This window comes from Chelonia mydas, chromosome 6 (assembly GCF_015237465.2).
Source record: "Chelonia mydas isolate rCheMyd1 chromosome 6, rCheMyd1.pri.v2, whole genome shotgun sequence".
NCBI classification, from domain to species: domain Eukaryota; kingdom Metazoa; phylum Chordata; order Testudines; family Cheloniidae; genus Chelonia; species Chelonia mydas.
The window spans coordinates 117,890,516-117,912,107 of NC_051246.2; the positions used below are offsets into that span (position 1 = coordinate 117,890,516).

Sequence of the window (21,592 nt, forward strand, 5' to 3'; positions counted from 1 at the left end):
CTCACAATTTATACTGGCTACTGACCGTCTCCAGAAAGGTCAGTCACAAACTGATCATTGAGCACATTTTGATAGGAAATTTTTTTCAGTCCAAAAATTTAGACCAGTTCTAATCGCTAAAGCACCATAAGCCTTTATGAGTCCATACTGTCCTTTACAATAAGGCTTCTTTAACCCACTCTGGCAATGTAAAGGAGCCTTAACATTTTTACACCTGTTTTATGCTCCTGGGGGAATTCACTAAGAACAATGGGAACAATACACTAAGCATGCAGACTGCTACATTCTCCTCTGCCTGAGGAAACAGAGTCTGCCAGACGCCTGCCCCTTCAGAAATACCCCAAAGCCTTGCACCTCCAGGCCGAGTGTTCTGTGCTAGGCCGCAGGCCTATCAGGAGTGCTCCGAAAGAACGAAGCCTACACGCAGCAAAGCAGTGAGTTATTGGCTTTATTGAAGGTAAGTGACACACCCGCAATGGGGACTCCAAGCGTTGCTGTCACGGAGGTGGGGAACCCAACGCACCGGAGCTCTGCCTGGGACGGAGTCCGACGAAGGGGCAACCAGTGAGCCATAATAAACAGTACACAGAAACAGCTCATGAATATATAATTAGGTACTTTCCTAAAGGGGCTTTCCGCTACCTGGCAAAGGGCCATGCAGGGCAGACAAAACCGGCCCACAGCTGGCTATAGCTGGTTTTCCATGTCCTACAGTGACCCGTTGGCTCCTAGAAAGCAGAAGTTCCCTAGCTAGGCCGTAACAAAGTCTTCCGCAGTCCCTTACACCGAGCATGCTGCAATAGCGAGTGAGAGGGACAGAGTCTCTCTCACGTGCGCACACACACAACTACCAAGCTCACCCGTCTCAGGTGGTGATTTACGTATCTACTGGCTGCTCTGGGTGCCCAAACTGACCAGTCTGCACTGCCAGACAGTGGGCAAATGACCACTCTTGCTGCTTCCCTGTCAGAAGTCATTTTTCTGCGGGCAAGCAAAGAAATATGCAAGGGCCATGAATTCTGTGCATGTGAAGTGACATAGAATTCCCCCAGGAGTTTTCTTTGTTGGTTTCTGAAAACCCAGTTTGAAGCAGTATATGCAAGCCTCTCCAGAAGGTGGTATCTCTCTAGAGGTATTTATAGGCTGTGTGATTTGCCTTAATTACTCCTTACTGTCTTTAATACCTGGTGGATCTGTGGTAACCCTTCTCCCATCCCCAGAATTGCATACAATCCCTGGCTTACAATGACATATAAACTATTAATAAAATTAAAAAATCTGGTCCCCAAAGATACTGCATCCAGTTGCCATATCTGTCACATAACATTTTAATATCTTGGATTGCTAGATATGAGATTTTTGTTAGATATTTAAGACCTTACTTGTATGTAAAAATTGGGATGAAGTTCAGGTCTTGAGGTCATATTTTGCATGCCAATACAAGGTAATTCCTCCCGGTCAGGGAATGATCTTTAGGAGGGCAGTTTAGTTGTTTTTACTGGACTAAATTGAACTAGGGTGAATTTTGTCAAATGTGTCTACTGTGGGTAAATAGAGGGTTTCAGTTTCCATTTCTGTTGCCAATCTAGGTCACAGAAAAAAGTGTATTGGGCAAATGGAGGGGAGAAAATTCACAGAACTATAAAAGCTTGCAGACTTATGGGATTTTTTTTTTAATTTGGAGCATTTAAATGCTCAAGTAGATTTTCTGAGATCAAAGTTCTGAGTAGCACGCTTCAAAAACTTGTGTTAAGATTTACACATAATTTAGACGTATTTTAGAAAGCAAATTTGAAGCTTAAATACAATGTGTGAATTATTTTTCACTGTCATTTTTATTTTTAATTTTGACTGCATCTTTACCACTGTACAAAAAGCCTCAAGATGTGCAGTTTTATTACCTGTATTCTCTTTAGTTTAGAAAATTAAGCAACTTTTAATATTTTAATTTTTCTAGCTTAAATATCTTCGGATGAATATTTGAACAACACATACTCTGCTTCAGTCTTGCTTCAGAATGTCCATCTGTGCTTCTTCTCACAAGGAGTTTTCTCAGTTACTGCCAATTCAGGATATTGGATGTAGTAAAACAGAAATTAAAATCTCACCTCCTGGCATCAGCTCTCCTGTTTATAGCTGCAGTCAGTCTGCTCTGACAATGGAACAGAGCCCAGTTTATATTCCTTCATCTTATGTGGAAAACAGACATGAATATTCTGCAATGGCATTCTATAGTCCTGCCATAATGAATTACAACATTCCGAGCAATTTCAATGATTCAGAAAGTGCATCTGTAAGGCAGACATCAAGCCCAAATGTTTTATGGTCTCCTCCTGGCCATATTTCACCTTTGACATTACATTGCCAGTCATCACTTTTATATGCAGAGCAACCAAAGAGCCCGTGGTGTGACGCAAGGCCAGTGGACCATGCACTGCCTATGAACAGGTAAATATTTTATTCTTTCAGCATTTTTTTTTTTTGCAAGTTATTACTTGACATTTTATTCAATCATTTTAACGTGGTATTTTTTTTACATATGACTTTTACACACTGGTCCACGAGGAAATGAACTCCATAAGCGATATTGTGTTTTATACAAAAATTTCAGAAGTTTATTACTTTTTAAGATGTCTCTGTCTGGAAATATCTACAGCTGCTGGGGTGGGTTACTCATTACTATATGTTTCATAAAGCCAGCACTGTGTAAAAACTTTGTATCTCAAAGGACTTCAATGCTGTGGCATACTTTAAAAATTCTCTTTGGATTTAACATTGATGCAATAGGTCAAACTGTGTCCAAGAGAACCATATTATTGTATAGCTCGCTAACAGCGTTTAGCAGTTGCTATTCATTAACAAGACTGTCTCACTCTACAAGCTCATGTGAAAAAGCTCCTTTGGAGGCTATAGCCAGTAAAAGATCAGTACAGATAGTTGAGATTTGCACAGCAGAGTCTTTGGTCAAAATTTTCAGTCGTGAGCAACTGGGTGTGTCTTTAAAAATACAGCCACACTTTTTCTACTCCTACTCTGCTTGAATACATAGGTGGGAGTCAACATAAGCATCAATCAGAGGATGCAATTACTCAGTTTGTGCACAAAATCTGTTTACAAATGTGGGTATTGCAAACACAGTTGTTCCTTCAGCAACTAAATATTGAGTCACCAGGTTCTTTACTTACTTATTACAGGCATTACTGCTTGTATTCAGTATCATGTAAAGAATCCAGATTTGATCTATTAATGTTAAATATCAGAAAAGTTAGCCTATTTCTTCTGTTACCTACATTAGTGGTTCTCAAACTGTTTTAATGGGGTTGAGAGGGCTGGCTTCAGCATGGGGCAGTGTGTTTCAAGTTACAGGCCCCCTGCCTGGGGCTGAAGCCCTGGGGCTTTGGTGGGGGTCGAGCTTTGGCTTTGCCCCCCCACACCTGGGGGAGCAGGACTCGGGCAGGCTCAGGCTTTGCCACCCTCGCGCCCCCCCCCCCCCCAGGGTTGTGTAGTAATTTTTGTTGTCAGAAGGGGGTCACAGTGCAATGAAGTTTGAGAACCCTTGACCTACATCAGGGGTCGGCAACCTATGGCACGCGTGCCAAACACGGCACACGAGCCAATTTTTAATGGCATGCTGCTGTCTGCTGGACCCGGGTAGACAGCAGCGTGCCACTAAAAATCCTGCCCGGCCCGCTCTTTTCCGCCCACCGCTCTCTCCTTGCAGGGCAGGCAAGCTTCCCCATCCCCCGCCTCTTCCCCCAGCGTGCTGGGTTACTGCCCCTCCTTCTCTCCCTCCCTGCTGCCGATCAGCTGACAGCCCTTGCTACAGAGGGGGAGAGGGAAAAGCGGAGCCGCAGCGCGCTTGCTGCTCCAGGGACCTTGGGGAAGGGGGTGGAATCAGGGCATATCCCCTCCAGCCCCCTGCTGTGAGCCGCTTCAGGGCAGGGGGCTGGGAGCACCCCCATGACCCCAGCCCTCTGCCCTGACCCCTGCACCTTCCTCACGCACACCCTGACCCCTGCACCCCTCTACACCCCATGCCCTGACTCTTGCACCCCCCACATCCCCACTCCCACCCTGAGCACCAGACGGGAGCTCCTGCACCCCTCGCACCAAATGGAAGCTGCCCAAGTGTCAAGGTTCCTCCCCCACTCTGAACTCTAGGGTACAGATGTGGGGACCTGCATGAAAACCTCCTAAGCTTACTTTTACCAGCTTAGGTTAAAACTTCCCCAAGGTACAAATTAATTTTATCCTTTTTCCTTGGAATATCCACTGCCACCACCAAACTCTAACTGGGTTTACTGGGAAACGTAGTTTGGACACATCTTCCCCCCAAAATCCTCCCAACCTTTGCACCCCACTTCCTGGGAAAGGTTTGGTAAAAATCCTCACCAATTTGCAAGGGTGACCACAGACCCAAACCCTTGGATCTGAGAACAGTGAAAAAGCATTCAGTTTTTAAAGTTTCTAAACTTACAAGAAGACTTTTAATAGAAATAGAAGTAAAGAAATCACCTCTGTAAAATCAGGATGGTAGATACCTTACAGGGTAATTAGATTCAAAACATAGAGAATCCCTCTAGGCAAAACCTTAAGTTACAAAAAAGACACACAGACAGAAATAGTCATTCTATTCAGCACAATTCTTTTCTCAGATTATGATTTCTTTAAATGGCTAATGCAGACCTAGCTAGATTACTTACTAAAAGTGCTAAGACTCCATTCCTGTTCTATCCCCGGCAAAAGCAGCATACCGACAGACACACAGACCCTTTGTTTCTCTCCCTCCTCCCAGCTTTTGAAAGTATCTTGTCTCCTCATTGGTCATTTTGGTCAGGTGCAGCGAGGTTACCTTTAGCTTCTTAACCCTTTACAGGTGAGGGGATTTTTCCTCTGGCCAGGAGGGATTTTAAAGGGGTTTACCCTTCCCTTTATATTTATGACACCAAGTAAGCTCTCCACACCCAAACCTCCTGCCTCAACCCTGAGCCCCCTCCCTCATTCTAGCTCCTGGCCAGACCCTGCACCCCAATCCCCAGCCTGCTCCTTCACCCCCAGCCCTGTTCTCAGCACACTCCCACCCTCATCTCAGTGCACAGAGAGGAAGAGAATGGCTAGAACCAGGGAGAAGGTGGGTACCTACTCTATGTGGACAGGGCCAGGACTCCAGACCGGCAGCGGGCTGAGCGGGGCCAGCAGCCGGGATCCTGGCTGGCAGGAGCCGGCGGACGGAACCCCAGATAGACAGCGGGCTGAGCGGCAGTGGGCTGAGCCGCTCAGTCCACTGCCAGTCTGGGGTCCCGGCCACTGGCCCCGCTCCGCCCACTGCCTGTCTGGGGTTCTGGCTGCCTGCCCCTTGCCAGCCGGGGTCCCGACCGCAGGCCCAGCTCAGCCTGCTGCCGGCCTAGGTGAATGGAACCCCAGGCCGGTGGCGTAAGATCAGCATTTTAATTTAATTTTAAGTGAAGCTTCTTAAACTTTTTGAAAACCTTGTTTACATATGACAATAGTTTAGTTATATAATATATAGACTTATAGAGAGAGACCTTCTAAAAAATGTTAAAATGTATTATTGGCATGCGAAACCTTAAATTAAAGTGAATAAATGAAGACTCAGCACACCACTTCTAAAAGGTTGCCAACCCCTGACCTACATTATTCCCCTGGCCCCCATCTCAGGCCTTGTATTTGTATAAGTGCCACACAGAGCCTGCAGAGGGCCAAGAGAGAATTCTTCTAGCATAGCCCTGCATTGGGAAGTCATAGCACGGCATGCCAAGAATAGGACTGCAGTGGATGCCACCCACTATGGCCATGCTGGCTTATGCTGCAAGCCAGAGGCAGCCGTGTGGAGGCTGTTGTAACTTCGGGTATTAAGTTACACACGACACTGGCGTGTTCTCTGGGACAGCCCTGCCTCCTCTGGGCAGTGCCTTCTGCACTGTGCCTCTGGGAGGCACAGCATAGTATCTCAGCCTGTATTTTAGTTCCTTTTTGTATGAATGGTGGTATCTTATACTTGTTTGCTAAACATAGCAGTTATAATAGAGTCCATACATACCTGTAACCCTTCTGCCCGTCAGAGTTGGCAGCAACAAGGGCCGGGTTCAATATCTAGGGGATCCATTCCAATAACACAATGCAAACTGGCTCGAGCCCCCACCCAGTGACCTGGGACAGATATATACCACCCCCGCTGGGCGCCTCCAAGAGGCAATACTTCCCCTCTCGGAAGCACATAGTCTGAGTGCAAGTGCAAGTGCTAGGGGAGCCAACTAGGGGGGGCGCTTTTCTTGACCTGCTGCTCACAAACCGGGTAGAATTAGTGGGGGAAGCAAAAGTGGATGGGAATCTGGGAGGCAGTGACCATGAGTTGGTTGAGTTCAGGATCCTGACGCAGGGAAGAAAGGTAAGCAGCAGGATACGGACCCTGGACTTCAGGAAAGCAGACTTTGACTCCCTCAGGGAACAGATGGCCAGGATCCCCTGGGGGACTAACATGAAGGGGAAGGGAGTCCAGGAGAGCTGGCTGTATTTCAAGGAATCCCTGTTGAGGTTACAGGGACAAACCATCCCGATGAGTCGAAAGAATAGTAAATATGGCAGGCGACCAGCTTGGCTTAATGGTGAAATCCTAGCGGATCTTAAACATAAAAAAGAAGCTTACAAGAAGTGGAAGGTTGGACATATGACCAGGGAAGAGTATAAAAATATTGCTCGGGCATGTAGGAAAGATATCAGGAGGGCCAAATCGCACCTGGAGCTGCAGCTAGCAAGAGATGTCAAGAGTAACAAGAAGGGTTTCTTCAGGTATGTTGGCAACAAGAAGAAAGCCAAGGAAAGTGTGGGCCCCTTACTGAATGAGGGAGGCAACCTAGTGACAGAGGATGTGGAAAAAGCTAATGTACTCAATGCTTTTTTTGCCTCTGTTTTCACTAACAAGGTCAGCTCCCAGACTGCTGTGCTGGGCATCACAAAATGGGGAAGAGATGGCCAGCCCTCTGTAGAGATAGAGGTGGTTAGGGACTATTTAGAAAAGCTGGACGTGCACAAGTCCATGGGGCCGGACGAGTTGCATCCGAGAGTGCTGAAGGAATTGGCGGCTGTGATTGCAGAGCCCTTGGCCATTATCTTTGAAAACTCGTGGCGAACGGGGGAAGTCCCGGATGACTGGAAAAAGGCTAATGTAGTGCCCATCTTTAAAAAAGGGAAGAAGGAGGATCCTGGGAACTACAGGCCAGTCAGCCTCACCTCAGTCCCTGGAAAAATCATGGAGCAGGTCCTCAAAGAATCAATCCTGAAGCACTTAGAGGAGAGGAAAGTGATCAGGAACAGTCAGCATGGATTCACCAAGGGAAGGTCATGCCTGACTAATCTAATCGCCTTTTATGATGAGATTACTGGTTCTGTGGATGAAGGGAAAGCAGTGGATGTATTGTTTCTTGACTTTAGCAAAGCTTTTGACACGGTCTCCCACAGCATTCTTGTCAGCAAGTTAAGGAAGTATGGGCTGGATGAATGCACTATAAGGTGGGTAGAAAGCTGGCTAGATTGTAGGGCTCAACGGGTAGTGATCAATGGCTCCATGTCTAGTTGGCAGCCGGTGTCAAGTGGCGTGCCCCAGGGGTCGGTCCTGGGGCCCGTTTTGTTCAATATCTTCATAAATGATCTGGAGGATGGTGTGGATTGCACTCTCAGCAAATTTGCGGATGATACTAAACTGGGAGGAGTGGTAGATACGCTGGAGGGGAGGGATAGGATAAGAAGGACCTAGACAAATTGGAGGATTGGGCCAAAAGAAATCTGATGAGGTTCAATAAGGATAAGTGCAGGGTCCTGCACTTAGGATGGAAGAATCCAATGCACCGCTACAGACTAGGGACCGAATGGCTAGGCAGCAGTTCTGCGGAAAAGGACCTAGGGGTGACAGTAGACGAGAAGCTGGATATGAGACAGCAGTGTGCCCTTGTTGCCAAGAAGGCCAATGGCATTTTGGGATGTATAAGTAGGGGCATAGCGAGCAGATCGAGGGACGTGATCGTTCCCCTCTATTCGACACTGGTGAGGCCTCATCTGGAGTACTGTGTCCAGTTTTGGGCCCCACACTACAAGAAGGATGTGGATAAATTGGAAAGAGTCCAGCGAAGGGCAACAAAAATGATTAGGGGTCTAGAGCACATGACTTATGAGGAGAGGCTGAGGGAGCTGGGATTGTTTAGTCTGCAGAAGAGAAGAATGAGGGGGGATTTGATAGCTGCTTTCAACTACCTGAAAGGGGGTTCCAAAGAGGATGGCTCTAGACTGTTCTCAATGGTAGCAGAGGACAGAACGAGGAGTAATGGTCTCAAGTTGCAATGGGGGAGGTTTAGATTGGATATTAGGAAAAACTTTTTCATTAAGAGGGTGGTGAAACACTGGAATGCGTTACCTAGGGAGGTGGTAGAATCTCCTTCCTTAGAGGTTTTGAAGGTCAGGCTTGACAAAGCCCTGGCTGGGATGATTTAACTGGGACTTGGTCCTGCTTTGAGCAGGGGGTTGGACTAGATGACCTTCTGGGGTCCCTTCCAACCCTGATATTCTATGATTCTATGATTCTATGAGTGTAGCAAAAAGCCTTTTAATAACCAGAGAGAAACAATGTGGCATTATGTTGGGGAAACACCACCCACAGGATTCATAACACAACCCATGAGCAAGAAAAAACCCACCCCAAGCAAATTGGGGCATGCCCCTTTCCCTTTGGTTCTTGAGTCCAGCAACCCCAAATCACCCAAAGTCCCAAAAGTCCAATGACCCAAAAGTCTCTGTCCCTGGTCAGGGCAGCCCCAGAGTTCGAAAGTTTATCTGCGGAGCTTTACCTCCCAACCTGGGTGGAGATGGGACGGGGGTAAGAGGCACCTTACGTGATCTGAAGCTGACCGCCCCACAGCTCCATAGGCCTTCGCTCCGCTCCGCCAGCTGCCCCACGAACTCCTTCGCTCAGCTCCGCGGCCCACAAGCAGCTCCCGCCGGCCCACGAACTGCTCCACCAGCCGGCCCACAAACTGCTCCACGTCCCACCAGCAGCTCCCGCCGTCCTACGAACTGCTCCACCAGCCTGTCCACAAGGCACTCCAGCCGTCCCGCAAACTACTCCACAATATATCTTCAGGCTCCCCCACTACTTAACACAACACTCAGTGATTTCAGCTCTTAGTCAGGTCAGCTCTTTGGTGAATTCAGCTTGTAGTAGGGGAGCCTCAGTGCTGGTGCACTGTTAGCCCAAAGTGAGCTCAGCAGCCTGTAACTAGACTTCTAATGAAATCAAAATTAGCTCTGATATTCCACAGTGGAGAGAGGAGGAGGTGCAATTAGCATGTAAGGCCCTCACCAAGTATTACATACCACCAAGTATTAATACTTGTCCCCAGCCTCTCTCAAGTCACAGAGTTTTGGAACCCATGACCCTTGCCTAGTGAGTGCCACTTAGTTGATGGTGAGTCCCTCCATCATAACAAAAGACCAAGTACAGTTCCAAGCACAGTTCCCATAATCAGGGTAATAACAATTCATTCTTCCTGCCCCAATAACAGAGACACTGGGGATCCCACTGCAGCCAAAGTGACCATTTGGGCAGCTATGGCCTCATTCTAGGCGGGGTGGGTGTGCCTATGCAAATGAGATCGGCCCCTGAAATTCTTTTCTATAACTTGCCACACCTCACCACCAGATGTCAGGGTGGAGCTCATCCTGACGCTGCTTACATACCCAATATTTCTTTTCTAGTAGTTGGCTGATTATTTTTTCATACTAATGTATCATAAGTAGCTGAAATTTGAAGAAGTGGGTAACCATTGTTTTTCATCAGTAGATAGCTGCTATACTGCCTACTAGTGAGACAGTTGATTTTTTTTGGTTTAAATGTTATGCTATAGCATATTTTGATCCCATTCACAGGGGGAGCACAGTTCTAAGAATGGGGATTCATTATAACTTTAGACCATAAAGATAAAACAGAAGCAATTTTCCATATTGTAGATATCTAGACTTGAATAAGAGCATTTTCGTGCACAGTCCTGCTTCTCCTTTTTGCTTCATCCTGTGGTGAAGTCTTAATACAGTGTTCATGGTATTAATTTATTGCCATTTATTGATTATGATGCTGAAAACTTATGAATAATAACTGAAATGAAATATCAAATAGTGGAGAGTATGAACTCTGAGGAACCAGCCCCCTGCTCCATTGAGCATAGGCAGAAGTTCCAAGTAATTTTTAAAACCCATAATGAAGTAAGGTATTTGTTTAAATATGAGATACAAGACTTTCCTTGAGTTGAAAATGCATAAACTCATAGAAATGTAGGGTTGACAGGGACCTTGAGAAGTCATCAAACCAAGCCTTCTGTGTTATGGCACGACTAAGTAAACCTAGATCACCCCTGACAGGTGTTTGTCCAACCTGTTTTTAAAAACCTCGCATGATGGGGATTCCACAACCTCCTTTGGAAGCCTATTCCATAGCTGACCCACCCTCATAGTTAGAAAGTTTTTTTTTCTAATATTTAACCTAAATCTCTCTTGCTGCAAATTAAGCCCATTACTACTTGTCCTAACTTCATTGGACATGAAGAACAATTGATCACCACCTTCTTTATAATGGCCCTTAACATATTTGAAGATTATCAGGTTTCTCCCCTCCGCCCCCAGTCTTCTTTTTCCCAAGACTAAACATGCTTACTTTTTTAACCTTTCCTCATAAGACAGGTTTTCTATACCTTTTATCATTTTTGTTGCTCTTCTCTGGATTCTCTCTCCAATTTGCCCACATCTTTCCTAAAGTGTGGCACTAGAATTGGATGCAGTATTCCAGCTTGAGGTTGCACCAGTGCCAAGTATAGAGTGAGACAATTATCTCCCATGTTTTATGTACGACACTCCTGTTAATGCATCCCAGAATGAACTGTGAACAGAGGAATTATGGCATAAAGTAAGGATATATTACACACACACACGTGTAAAAGCCTTTTCTGATGAATACTTGCAATCCCTAATAAAATAGGCTAACTATTTTTGCCCCTTCTTCCTTTCTTTAAAACTGGGATAAATCTGCTTTAGTGATAGTCAATGTAGTTTTAACTATGTTCAAGCATGCTTCTACCTTTTCAGCGTTCTTATTCATCCTTTCAGAATGCCTGGAGTATATTTTTATGTGCTTTTCTAAAGTTCCATGTAGAGTCTTTGGTGAATAGGTTTTTCCTGCCCCAGAAATATATGCTAGCTCCCTAAGAACTTAAAACCCTACTGACTACACTGATTGATATAACTGATCTCCTTCTATCTATGTAGCAAGAGTAGAATCAGAGAGTAACTCTGAAGGCCCTGCTACTTTGCTTATATCTAGGCACATAAATGATTATGTAGCTTCTGGGTTTTTTTTGCATATTATTGTTGCTTTCATGCACACAGAACACTATATTCTCTCCAGTTCTAGCTACAAATTCTATTTGCCAAGGACTTAAGATCTGCTACAGTCATCCAAAAGGCAAGCTGCCGTGTTTTTTCTCAGTTTGCTTACAATACATCTTGTTCTCTGGGTGTACCTTATGAAATAATTCCCTAGCACCACTACCTCTTTCTAAATCCCTCTAATTTCTTATTGTTTCCTTATAGCATCTAGTGACACGAAGCAACTGATTCCCTATTCTTATCCCAATTCCCATTTACCTTGCTCCATCCTTCATCAGATAGGTAAGTATTGTGTTTGGAACTGGTTGTTATACCTCAGAAACAAGAAACGTTTTGCTCTTAGTGACCTTGCCCCTCTCTCTTTCCCCTTCCTACTTGTATCCAGGCATCCTTTGGTCCAAGAGTCTTGCCATTAGGACATTTCAACATGGTAACCTCAGTAAAGGACTTATTCATAAGTCTCACTTTCCCCAATCTACTGAGCTGGCCCTTGAGATTTCAAATTCAGTTCTATCAGTTATTTGAGATTCAGCCAGCTGGAATGAATGAATGAAGCTCCTCATTAGGGAATGAATACATCTGAGGCAAGGTGTGTAGCACAGCCTGCATTCTGTTGTCACTAAGATGATTTATCTGCTTGACTGAAACCACGACCACTTTCTCACCAGCAATCAAAACGCTACCCAAACGCCCCCCACACCCCACAAATAACTGTGATTAAAACCTTCTCTTGATATTAGTACTCACAGACAATCCAGAAATGGATTCTTGTGTTGAACCTCAGGACACTCTTATGCTGCTTATGAGACACATTTTTGGAATAATGAAGGAGGGGAAGTTTCCCAAACTTAAGATGGACTCAAAATAGAAATTTTCCAGGAAATTGCTCTAGTTAGAATTGTCCATTGCCAGTGACTACCAGTATGTAGCAGACTAAAGTCTATTTGCTCTTCTATTTAGTTTTTATACTGCATCAGTCATAGTGGTATCTGAGAGCTCCATTTCCCATGGCAAGTTTCCTAAATACAACATCCAATTATTTGCTGCTCACTTACCATTCAATAATTTCTGTGAGTTTGTATAATTATCACCTCAGCAGTACAATCTATTTGCCCGAGTGCTCCAAATCTTTCCAGACAATCTGTATGAACAACATGAGAGTTACAGTATTTGTTTTAATTACGCTGTGAGACAAACACTTAACGCAGTGTTTCAGATTGCAACCTGCTTGGTAATAATGAGCCTTTAAAAAGGCTAAAGTGAATACAATGAAAAATGAAAATTTGAAATATATCCTAATTTTTTACTCTTTTATAACTGTTTACTTTTCCTTCAGAGAGACATTAAAAAGAAAATCTAATGGCAGTGATTGTACAAGTCCTGGTTCAAAAAGAGATGCACGCTTCTGTGCAGTCTGCAGTGATTATGCTTCAGGATATCACTATGGTGTTTGGTCTTGTGAAGGATGTAAAGCATTCTTTAAAAGAAGTATCCAAGGTAGGAAAAATAGTTTTGGAAGCCTTTGCTTAAAAAAGTGGTGTCTTATATGATCATATACATAAATTGCAATTAGTGTACAGTAGGATAACATGATTTGAATACTCTATCTTATGGTCTTTTGTTTGTCGGCATTGGGAAGGGAATGGACACTTGATCCCTTTAGGGAAGGATACAAAATATGTTGCCATTTAAAACCCTGGAGCAGACATATCAGAGAAATGGCACTGCAGACTCTTACAGATTACTTTGCCTTCAGAAATGCAAAGTTGGTGTAATAATTGTGGCTGATAAAAGGTAGAGAGTGGGAATAGGGCAGGAGGATAAAAAATAATAAGTTTCACTGATATAAATAAATTTAACTCTGAAGAACCTCACTCATACTAGGTAAAATCCAAAAGTTATTTTCATGGAGTCACACTGCAGCTCTTCTTAACTAGGATCAAGATAAACCTCACCTTCTAATCTTTGAAAGCCTTACTATAAAACAAAGTTTTAGTTCTCAAATACTGGAACTCAGTGCAAACCCACTGATGACTATAGGTACATAATGTAGTCTGTCCTTACCTACTGTTACAATCTGTGGGGTGAAATAGTGAAATCTGTGGGGTGAAATTGGCCTGCTCCCAGTCTTCTCTGTGCTCTCTTAATTAGATCTAGGCCAGACCCTCACTCTGTAATATCTGAGGTATGAAAAGGCAGGCCCCAATAGTTTCTCTGCTCATACTTCTCTTCCCCTTTTGCAGTGGTATTTAGTGGTGTGGAAGTACTTGCATGAGCTCTATGTAACAGGGTAAATTTCACCCACTGAGTAGCAATTTGTACAAAAGTGGTTTGCCTTTTCGAGATAGCATATGTACTGTGCATGCAGTGTAACAATGACTGTCAAATCTGCATGCAGTGTGAAATCATTAAAATCAAACCTAAAATAATAAATGAGACTTTTGTGTACATATTCAGTAAATTGGTCTTGTAGTACAATGTGCAGGAAAAATGTTAACCTGATATGCTTTGCTCACCTACGCTTTAGCATTGAACAGGATACCTGTTTTAGTCCATTGAACGTTTTAATTCACCTAGGCAGATAACATTTGGTCTTAATCCAGAGGTTCTATAAATACAAGAAATGGCCTTCACTACACAAAACATATTTTACACTCTGCATCCAAGCTAGTTCAGGTTGTTGCTTAACTCCCCCACCCCAAAATAGTAAAGTTTCCTTTAGACTACCGAGCTGACTTTGTGGGAGCCGTATTAAATAAAGTTATCCCTTTGACAATCACCATAATACTTTGCAATAGCCAATGTGAATTAAATTATCTGTAGTTCTTTTATTTTTTTTATTTTTTTTTAGTATTCAAATGCCTGTACCTACTTCATAAAATACTGGTGGGATTACAGTTATTTTCTGAAGTACAGTTACCACTGATTTATTGTAACTACATCAAACTTGAAGTAAAAGCACTGTATTCAGAAATTAAAACTGATTTCTTCATGAGAACCGTTATGATTTGAGAAATTGTCAAGTGTTTACAAAGCAAATAGCGAAAACCTAATTTTACTAGACACAGAAAAAGAAGGTTTTGTTACCTACCTGGATCCCAATGCTTACACGAAGAAAAATTCTTGCTGTGTTCAGATTCCATTGACCTCAATAGGTTCCTTACAGTTCATTCAATCTGAGGATGGCTTAACGTGCACTGTAGAACTTCCCCTTTAGGGGATTCTAGGGACATCAGCAGTTAGGTAGACCCAGGCAACATGGATTGATTTGAACTCTGCTGCCAGAAAGCCAGAGATGGCAGGCAGAAGATGCCTGAGCAGGATGGATCCCCCAGTATTTAAAGGCTTTGGGGGCAAAATTTTAACTTGTTACCATGGCAGCTGGTACAAAGTATGAACCCCTCTTACCCTTAGTGTGGTGATCAGGGTTTTCCCCATGATTCTTCTCTCGTGTATGTCTAAACTTTGGAGATTATATGTACATAGCTATGCTGGCATCGCCCCCTAGTGTAGACGCAGCCAACACCAACAGGAGTTCCTACCCTCTTGGTGTAGGAACACCATCTCCTCAACAACATTAGCTTTGGGTATGTCTACACTACGAAATTAGGTCAAATTTATAGAAGTCAGTTTTGTAGAAAGCGTTTTTATACAGTCAATTGTGTGTGTCCCCAGACAAATGCTCTAAGTGCATTTAGTTGGCGGAATGCGTCCACAGTACTGAGGCAGCCGTCGACTACCAGAGCGTTGCACTGTGGGTAGCTATCCCACAGTTCCCGCAGTCTCCACCGCCCATTTGAATTCTGGGTAGAAATCCCAATGCCTGATGGGGCAAAAACATTGTCGCGGGTGGTTCTGGGTACATATTGTCAGGCCCCCCCTTCCCTCCCTCCCTCCCTCCGTGAAAGCAATGGCAGACAATGGTTTTGCGCCTTCTTTCCTGGTTACCCGTGCAGACGCCATATCACGGCAAGCATGGAGCCTGCTCAGTTCACCGTATGTCTTCTGGGTGCTGGCAGACGTGGTACTGCATTGCTACACAGCAGCAGCTCATTGCCTTTTGGCAGCAGACAGTGCAGTATGACTGGTAGCCATCGTCACCGTGCTCCAGGGTGCTCTTTTAGCCGACCTCAGTGAGGTCGCTCAGGAGCGCCTGGGCAGACATGGGAGTTACTCAGCCAGGTCATTTCCCTTTTAAGTTTCGTCTCATGGCGATTCAGTCCTGCCGGCAGTTGTACTGCACCGTTTTCTGCCAGCCTAAGATGTATAAAGAGAGATGAAGTGGATCAAAACAAGAAATAGACCAGACTTGTTTTGTATTCATTTTCTCCCGCCTCCCTCCCTCCATGAAATCAATGGCTTTCTAAACCCAGGGTTTTGAGCTCTATCCTTGAGGGGGCCATTCTGTTTCTCCTTGATGCAAAGCTACCCCCTTTGTTGATTTTAATTCCCTGTAAGCCATGTTGTCAGTCGCCCCTCCCTCCATCAGAGCAACGGCAGACAATCGTTTCGCGCCTTTTTTCAGTGCAGATGCCATAGCACTGGGAACATGGGGCCCGCTCAGATCACCGCGGCAATTATGAGCACTATAAACACCGTGCGCATCATCCAGCAGGATATGCAGAACCATAACCTGCAAGAAAAGTGAAACCAGGTGAGGAGGAGGCGACTACAGCGTGGTGAGAAGAGTGATGAGGACATGGACATAGCCTTCTCACAAAATACGGGCCCCTGCCATGTGCACATCATGGTGTCAATTAGACAGGTTCATGGCGTGGAGCACCGATTCTGGGCCTGGGAAACAAGCACAGACTGGTGGGACAGGATAGTGTTGCAGGTCTGGACGAATCCCAGTGGCTGCAAAACTTTTGCATGTGTAAGGGCACTTTCATGGAACTTGCTTTCCCCTGCCCTGAAGCGCAAGAATATCAAGATGAGAGCAGCGCTCACAGTTGAGAAGCGAGTGGCGATAGTCCTGTGGAAGCTTGCAATGTCAGACAGCTACTGGTCAGTCGGGAATCAATTTGGAGTGGGCAAATCTACTGTGGGGGCGGCTGTGATGCAAGTAGCCAACACAATCACTGAGCTGCTGATATCAAGGGTAGTGACTCTGGGAAATGTGCAGGTCATAGTGGATGGCTTTGCTGCAATGGGATTCCCTAACTGTGGTGGGGCCATAGACGGAACCCATATCCCTATCTTGGCACTGGAGCACCAAGGCAGTGAGTACATAAACCGAAAGGGGTACTTTTCAATGGTGCTGCAGGCACTGGTGGATCACAAGGGGCATTTCACCAACATCAATGTGGGATGGTTGGGAAAGGTACATGACACTCGCATCTTCAGGAACTCTGGTCTGTTTCAACAGCTGCAGCAAGGGACTTACTTTCCAGACCAGAAAATAACCGTTGGGGATGTTGAAATGTCTATAGTTATCCTTGGGGACCCAGCCTACCCTTTAATGCGAAGGCTCATGAAACCATACACAGGCAGCCTGGACAGTAGTCAGGAGCTGTTCAACTACAGGCTGAGCAAGTGCAGAATAGTGGTAGAATGTGCATTTGGGCGTTTAAAAGCATGTTGGCGCAGTTTACTGAGTTGTTTAGACCTCAGTGAAACCAATATTCCCATTGTTATTACTGCTTGCTGTGCGCTCCACAATATCTGTGAGAGTAAGGGGGAGACATTTATGGCGGGGTGGGAGGTTGAGGCAAATCGCCTGGCCACTGATTATGCGCCGCCAGACACCAGGGTGGTTAGAAGAGTACAGGAGGGCGTGGTGCGCATCAGAGAAGCTTTGAAAACCAGTTTCAGGACTGGCCAGGCTACGGGGTATGAAAGTTCTGTTTGTTTCTCCTTGATGGAAACCCACCCTGGGGTTCACTCTACTTTCCTGTAAGCTAAGCACCCTCCCCTTCCCCCTTCGATCACCTCTTGCAGAGGCAATAAAGTCATTGTTGCTTCGCATTCATGCATTCTTTATTTATTCATGACACAAATAGGGGGATAACTGCCAAGGTAGCCCTGGAGGGGTGGTTGAGGAGGGAAGCATGGGGTGGGATGGTGGAGGAGGGAAGGATAAGGCCACACAGCACTTTAAAACTTATTGAATGCCAGCCTTCTGTTGCTTGGGGAATCCTCTGGGGTGGCCTGAAGCCCCCCCCCCTCACACCGCGTTTTTGGGCATCTTGGGGAGGAGGCTATGGAACTTGGGGAGGAGGGTGGTTGGTTACACAGTGGCTGTAGCGGCGGTCTGTGGTCCTGCTGCTTTCTGCAGCTCAACCATACGTTGGAGCATATGAGTTTGATCCTCCAGCAGCCTGAGCATTGACTCCTACCTTCTTTCAGCATGCTGACACCACCTCCCATCTTCAGCCCGCCACCTCTCCTCACGGTCATATTGTGTTTTCCTGCACTCTGAGATTGTCTGCCTCCACATATTTTGCTGTGCTCTGTCAGTGTGGGAGGACAGCATGAGGTCAGAAAACATTTAATCGCAAATGCATTTTTTTTTTTGCCTTCTAATCTTTGCTAGCCTCTGGGAAGGAGAAACATATGCAGCTGGTGGAGGGAAAAAAAGGACCCATTTTATAGAACAATGGGTACACTCTTTCACGGTAAACCTTGCTGTTAACATTATATAGCATATGTACTTTCATTACAAGGTCGCATTTTGCCTCTTATTGAGGGTATGCCTGTTTGGTGTGAGAGATCACTCCCGCAGGGCCGGGCAGCAGAATTCGGCTTGCAGGCAGCCATGGTAAGCCACAGTCTTTTGGCTTCTTTAACCTTCATAACATGTGGGAATGATTTCAAACAGCAGTGCCCGTATTTCCCATACAAAGTAGCCGTTGGGTTGGCCATTTAAAATGGGTTGGAAATTTAAAAGGAGGGGCTGCAGTTTCCGGGTTCACTTGCAGCAGAAACCCAACTAACCCCCCCTCCCCCCCCACCACCACATACCCAATTCTCTGAGATGATGGCTTCACCCCTCCCCCCACTGCGTAGCTAACAGCGGGGAAGATTTCTATACAGCCACAGGCAAACAGCGCAGCAGGAATGGGCACCTCTGAATATCCGCTTACTAAAACCACCCTATTTCAACCAGGTGACCATGAATGATATCACTCTCCTGAGGGTAACACAGAGCGATAAAGAACGGATGTTGTTTGAATGCCAGCAAACACCGGGACCACACGCTGCAATGATTCCCAACTACGTGCTACTGGCCTGGCGTGGTAAAGTGTCCTACCATGGAGGACGGAATAAGGCTGCCCTCCCCAGAAATCTTTTGCAAAGGCTTTGGGAGTACATCCAGGAGAGCTTTATGGAGATGTCCCTGGAGGTTTTCCGCTCCATCCCGCGACATATTAACAGACTTTTCCAGTAGCTGTACGGGCCGCGAATGCCAGAGCAAATTAATCATTAAACATGCTTGCTTTTAAACCATGTATAATAATTACAAAGGTGCACTCCCCAGAGGTCCCTTCTCCGCCTTCAGGGTCCGGGAGCCCACCTTGGGTGGGTCCGGGGGGTACTGGGTCCACGTCCATGGTGATAAACAGATCCTGGCTGTTGGGGAAACCGGTTTCTCTGCTTCCTTGCTGTGAGCTGTCTACAACCTCCTCATCTTCCTCGCCCCCAAAACCCGCTTCCGTGTTGCCTCGCACTCCTTGGATGGAGTCAAAGCACAGGGTTGGGGTAGTGGTGGCTGCACCCCTAGAATGGCATGCAGCTCATCATAGAAGAGACACGTCTGGGGCTCTGAACCGGAGAGGCCGTTTGCCTCTCTGGTTTTTTGGTAGGCTTGCTTGAACTCCTTACTTTTCGCGCGGCACTGCTGCAGGTCCCTGTTATAGCCTCTGTCCTTCATGCCATTGGAGATTTTTTCCAAATATTTTGGCATTTTGTCGTTTTGGAGTTCTGCCAGCACGGATTCATCTCCCCATACAGCGATCAGATCCCGTACCTCCCGTTAGGTCCATGCTGGAGCTCTTTGGTGATTCTGGGACTGCATGGTCTCCTGTGCTGATGGGCTGTGTATGGTGACCTGTGCAGGTGAGTTCGCCATGCTGGCCAAACAGGAAATGAGATTCAAAAGTTCGTGGGCCTTTTCCTGTCTACCTGGCCGGTGCATTTGAGTTGAGAGCGCTGTCCAGAGCGGTCACAACTGAGCACTCTGGGATAGCTCCCGGAGACCAATACTGTTGAATTGCGTCCACACTACCCCAAATCCAACCCGGCAAGGCCGATTTCAGCGCTAATCCCCTCATCTGGGGGGTGGAGTAAAGAAATCGATTTTAAGAGCCCTTTAAGTCAAAGAAAAGGGCTTCGTTGTGTGGACGGGTGCAGGGTTAAATTGAGGTAACGCTGCTAAATTTGACCTAAACTCATAGTGTAGACCAGGCCTTTGCCAACAGAAGTACTCTTCCATCAACATAGCTGCATCTACACTGGGGTTTTTGTAGGCATAACTATGACAGTCGGGGATGTGGTTTCTTAACACCCCAATTGATGCATATATGCTGATATAACTGCTCAGTGTAGACTAAGCCTGAGTTTTCTTCCCTCGGATCAGTGGAGGCTGATTTGGCCCTAAGCAATTTGAGAAATCTTTTCTCTCTTTTGTTATCATGTTGCACAGAGGGAAATTAGTATCTTTTGCTTTGAGCAACGTTAATTTGCTTGCTATCAGATATTTGTAGTAACTTATGGTCCAGTTCTAATTCCACTGAAGTCAGTGGGAGTCTTGCCACCCAATTTTATTTTTCTTTGGGAGCATATTTTAGTATTGTGGCTTTGGCTTGAGGCCTTTCACTTTTCTTCATAACATACCTTCTGATCTGGTGTTTACAGATCTTTGTAATGTTAGTTGGCACAGCAGCACACCAGATAGGAGAGTTATGTTCTTTATGGGCAATTAAAAAAAACAAAACACATGGTACTTCCCTGTTGAACTCTGTCTATACGGAGTTTACAGTTGTAATAGATATGGGGTGGATCCAACAAAAGGCAAATCATTTTAAGGTTTTAGCTTGCACAGAAAATGTGGAGGAAGTTTTTTAAAGGTAAATTTAAACATTATTTGGCACCTATGACCCTTAATTAGAAAATTGGTGCTCAGGAATATCTATAGTTCAGCTAAATATCTCTTTAGCTGACCAGTTTTAGGGCTAAATTCTGTCTGCATAGGAGTCAATGGCAGTTATGTACACATGCAACTGAGGGTAGAAGTTGTTCCATTAAAGAATATGGGGCCTATGTTCTCCTTCCTTATACAATACAACAAGGAGAAAAGCAGTAGGAATTAAGGCAAAAAAATGCCCTAAATCTGCAGAATGGATGGAGTGAATTTATCACAGTGTCAGTAGACTTGCCCCCCACCCAGCCCCTCGACTCCCAAGCCTGCAGATAGTCCTCCCTACCTATTCAGTGTGTGAATGATTCCTTAAAGATTTTTTTTTCCAGTGGAGCAGTGATAGACGAATGGTTAAAACTACGAACTAGTCACGCTTTGTGGCATGCTTTCTCCATCCGTATGCAAATTTCTAAGCAGAAATCCGAGTGGGGAATTAATGTTACTAAAAGAAGCCATAATCCCCTCTGAGTCCTCTGTGACTCCTAACACACACCTGCTGTGTGAGCCTCCAATGGCAGCATGACTCCTGAAGTGGGGGGGAGGTTTTTTCCCCCCTCTCTAATTTCAGATTGTTTGTTTATTTTGCATTTGAAAGGACTTGGTATGCAATCAATTTCACTGTTTCTTCTGTATAGTCAGATTCATATAAATGACAGGGGAAGCTGTCTGTCACACCTTAACAGGAAAGAGAAGAATTTAAAACAGAAAACGTGATTTGTAAAACCACAAAAATCGAACAGTATTGAAACTACTTTAAAATAATGTTTAAACAGACAATATTTCAGGTTGACTTAATCTCTTTAAATATTATTGGTGAGGTTTTTGCCTCTGCTTCAAGCCCTTTGTGCCAGGTAAAGTGGTTCTAGAGCTCTGATTCTGACCAGGAGAGAATTGTTCTAGTGTGGGCACTGCAGAAGACTGCCATATGCTGTCCACATACCCCTTTTTCAAGACATTTAGCAAAGCAGGTATGAATAGCATGTTGGGGTAGAGCCAGGGTGGAAGAGA

General features: G+C 45.2%; 1 protein-coding gene across 6 annotated transcripts in view; it reads left to right on the top strand.

Annotated features, from left to right (window-relative positions):
• Positions 1-21,592, top strand: part of ESR2 (estrogen receptor 2) — an 87,734-nt gene that overhangs the window by 16,902 nt on the left and 49,240 nt on the right. For all 6 annotated transcript variants that reach the window (XM_007068003.4, XM_043548477.1, XM_043548479.1 and 3 more), the window contains 2 exons: positions 1,958-2,448; positions 12,782-12,942. In XM_007068003.4, coding sequence (XP_007068065.2) covers positions 2,018-2,448; positions 12,782-12,942 — 592 coding nt within the window. In that variant the 5' untranslated portion in view covers positions 1,958-2,017. The remainder of the gene's footprint in view (positions 1-1,957; positions 2,449-12,781; positions 12,943-21,592) is intronic.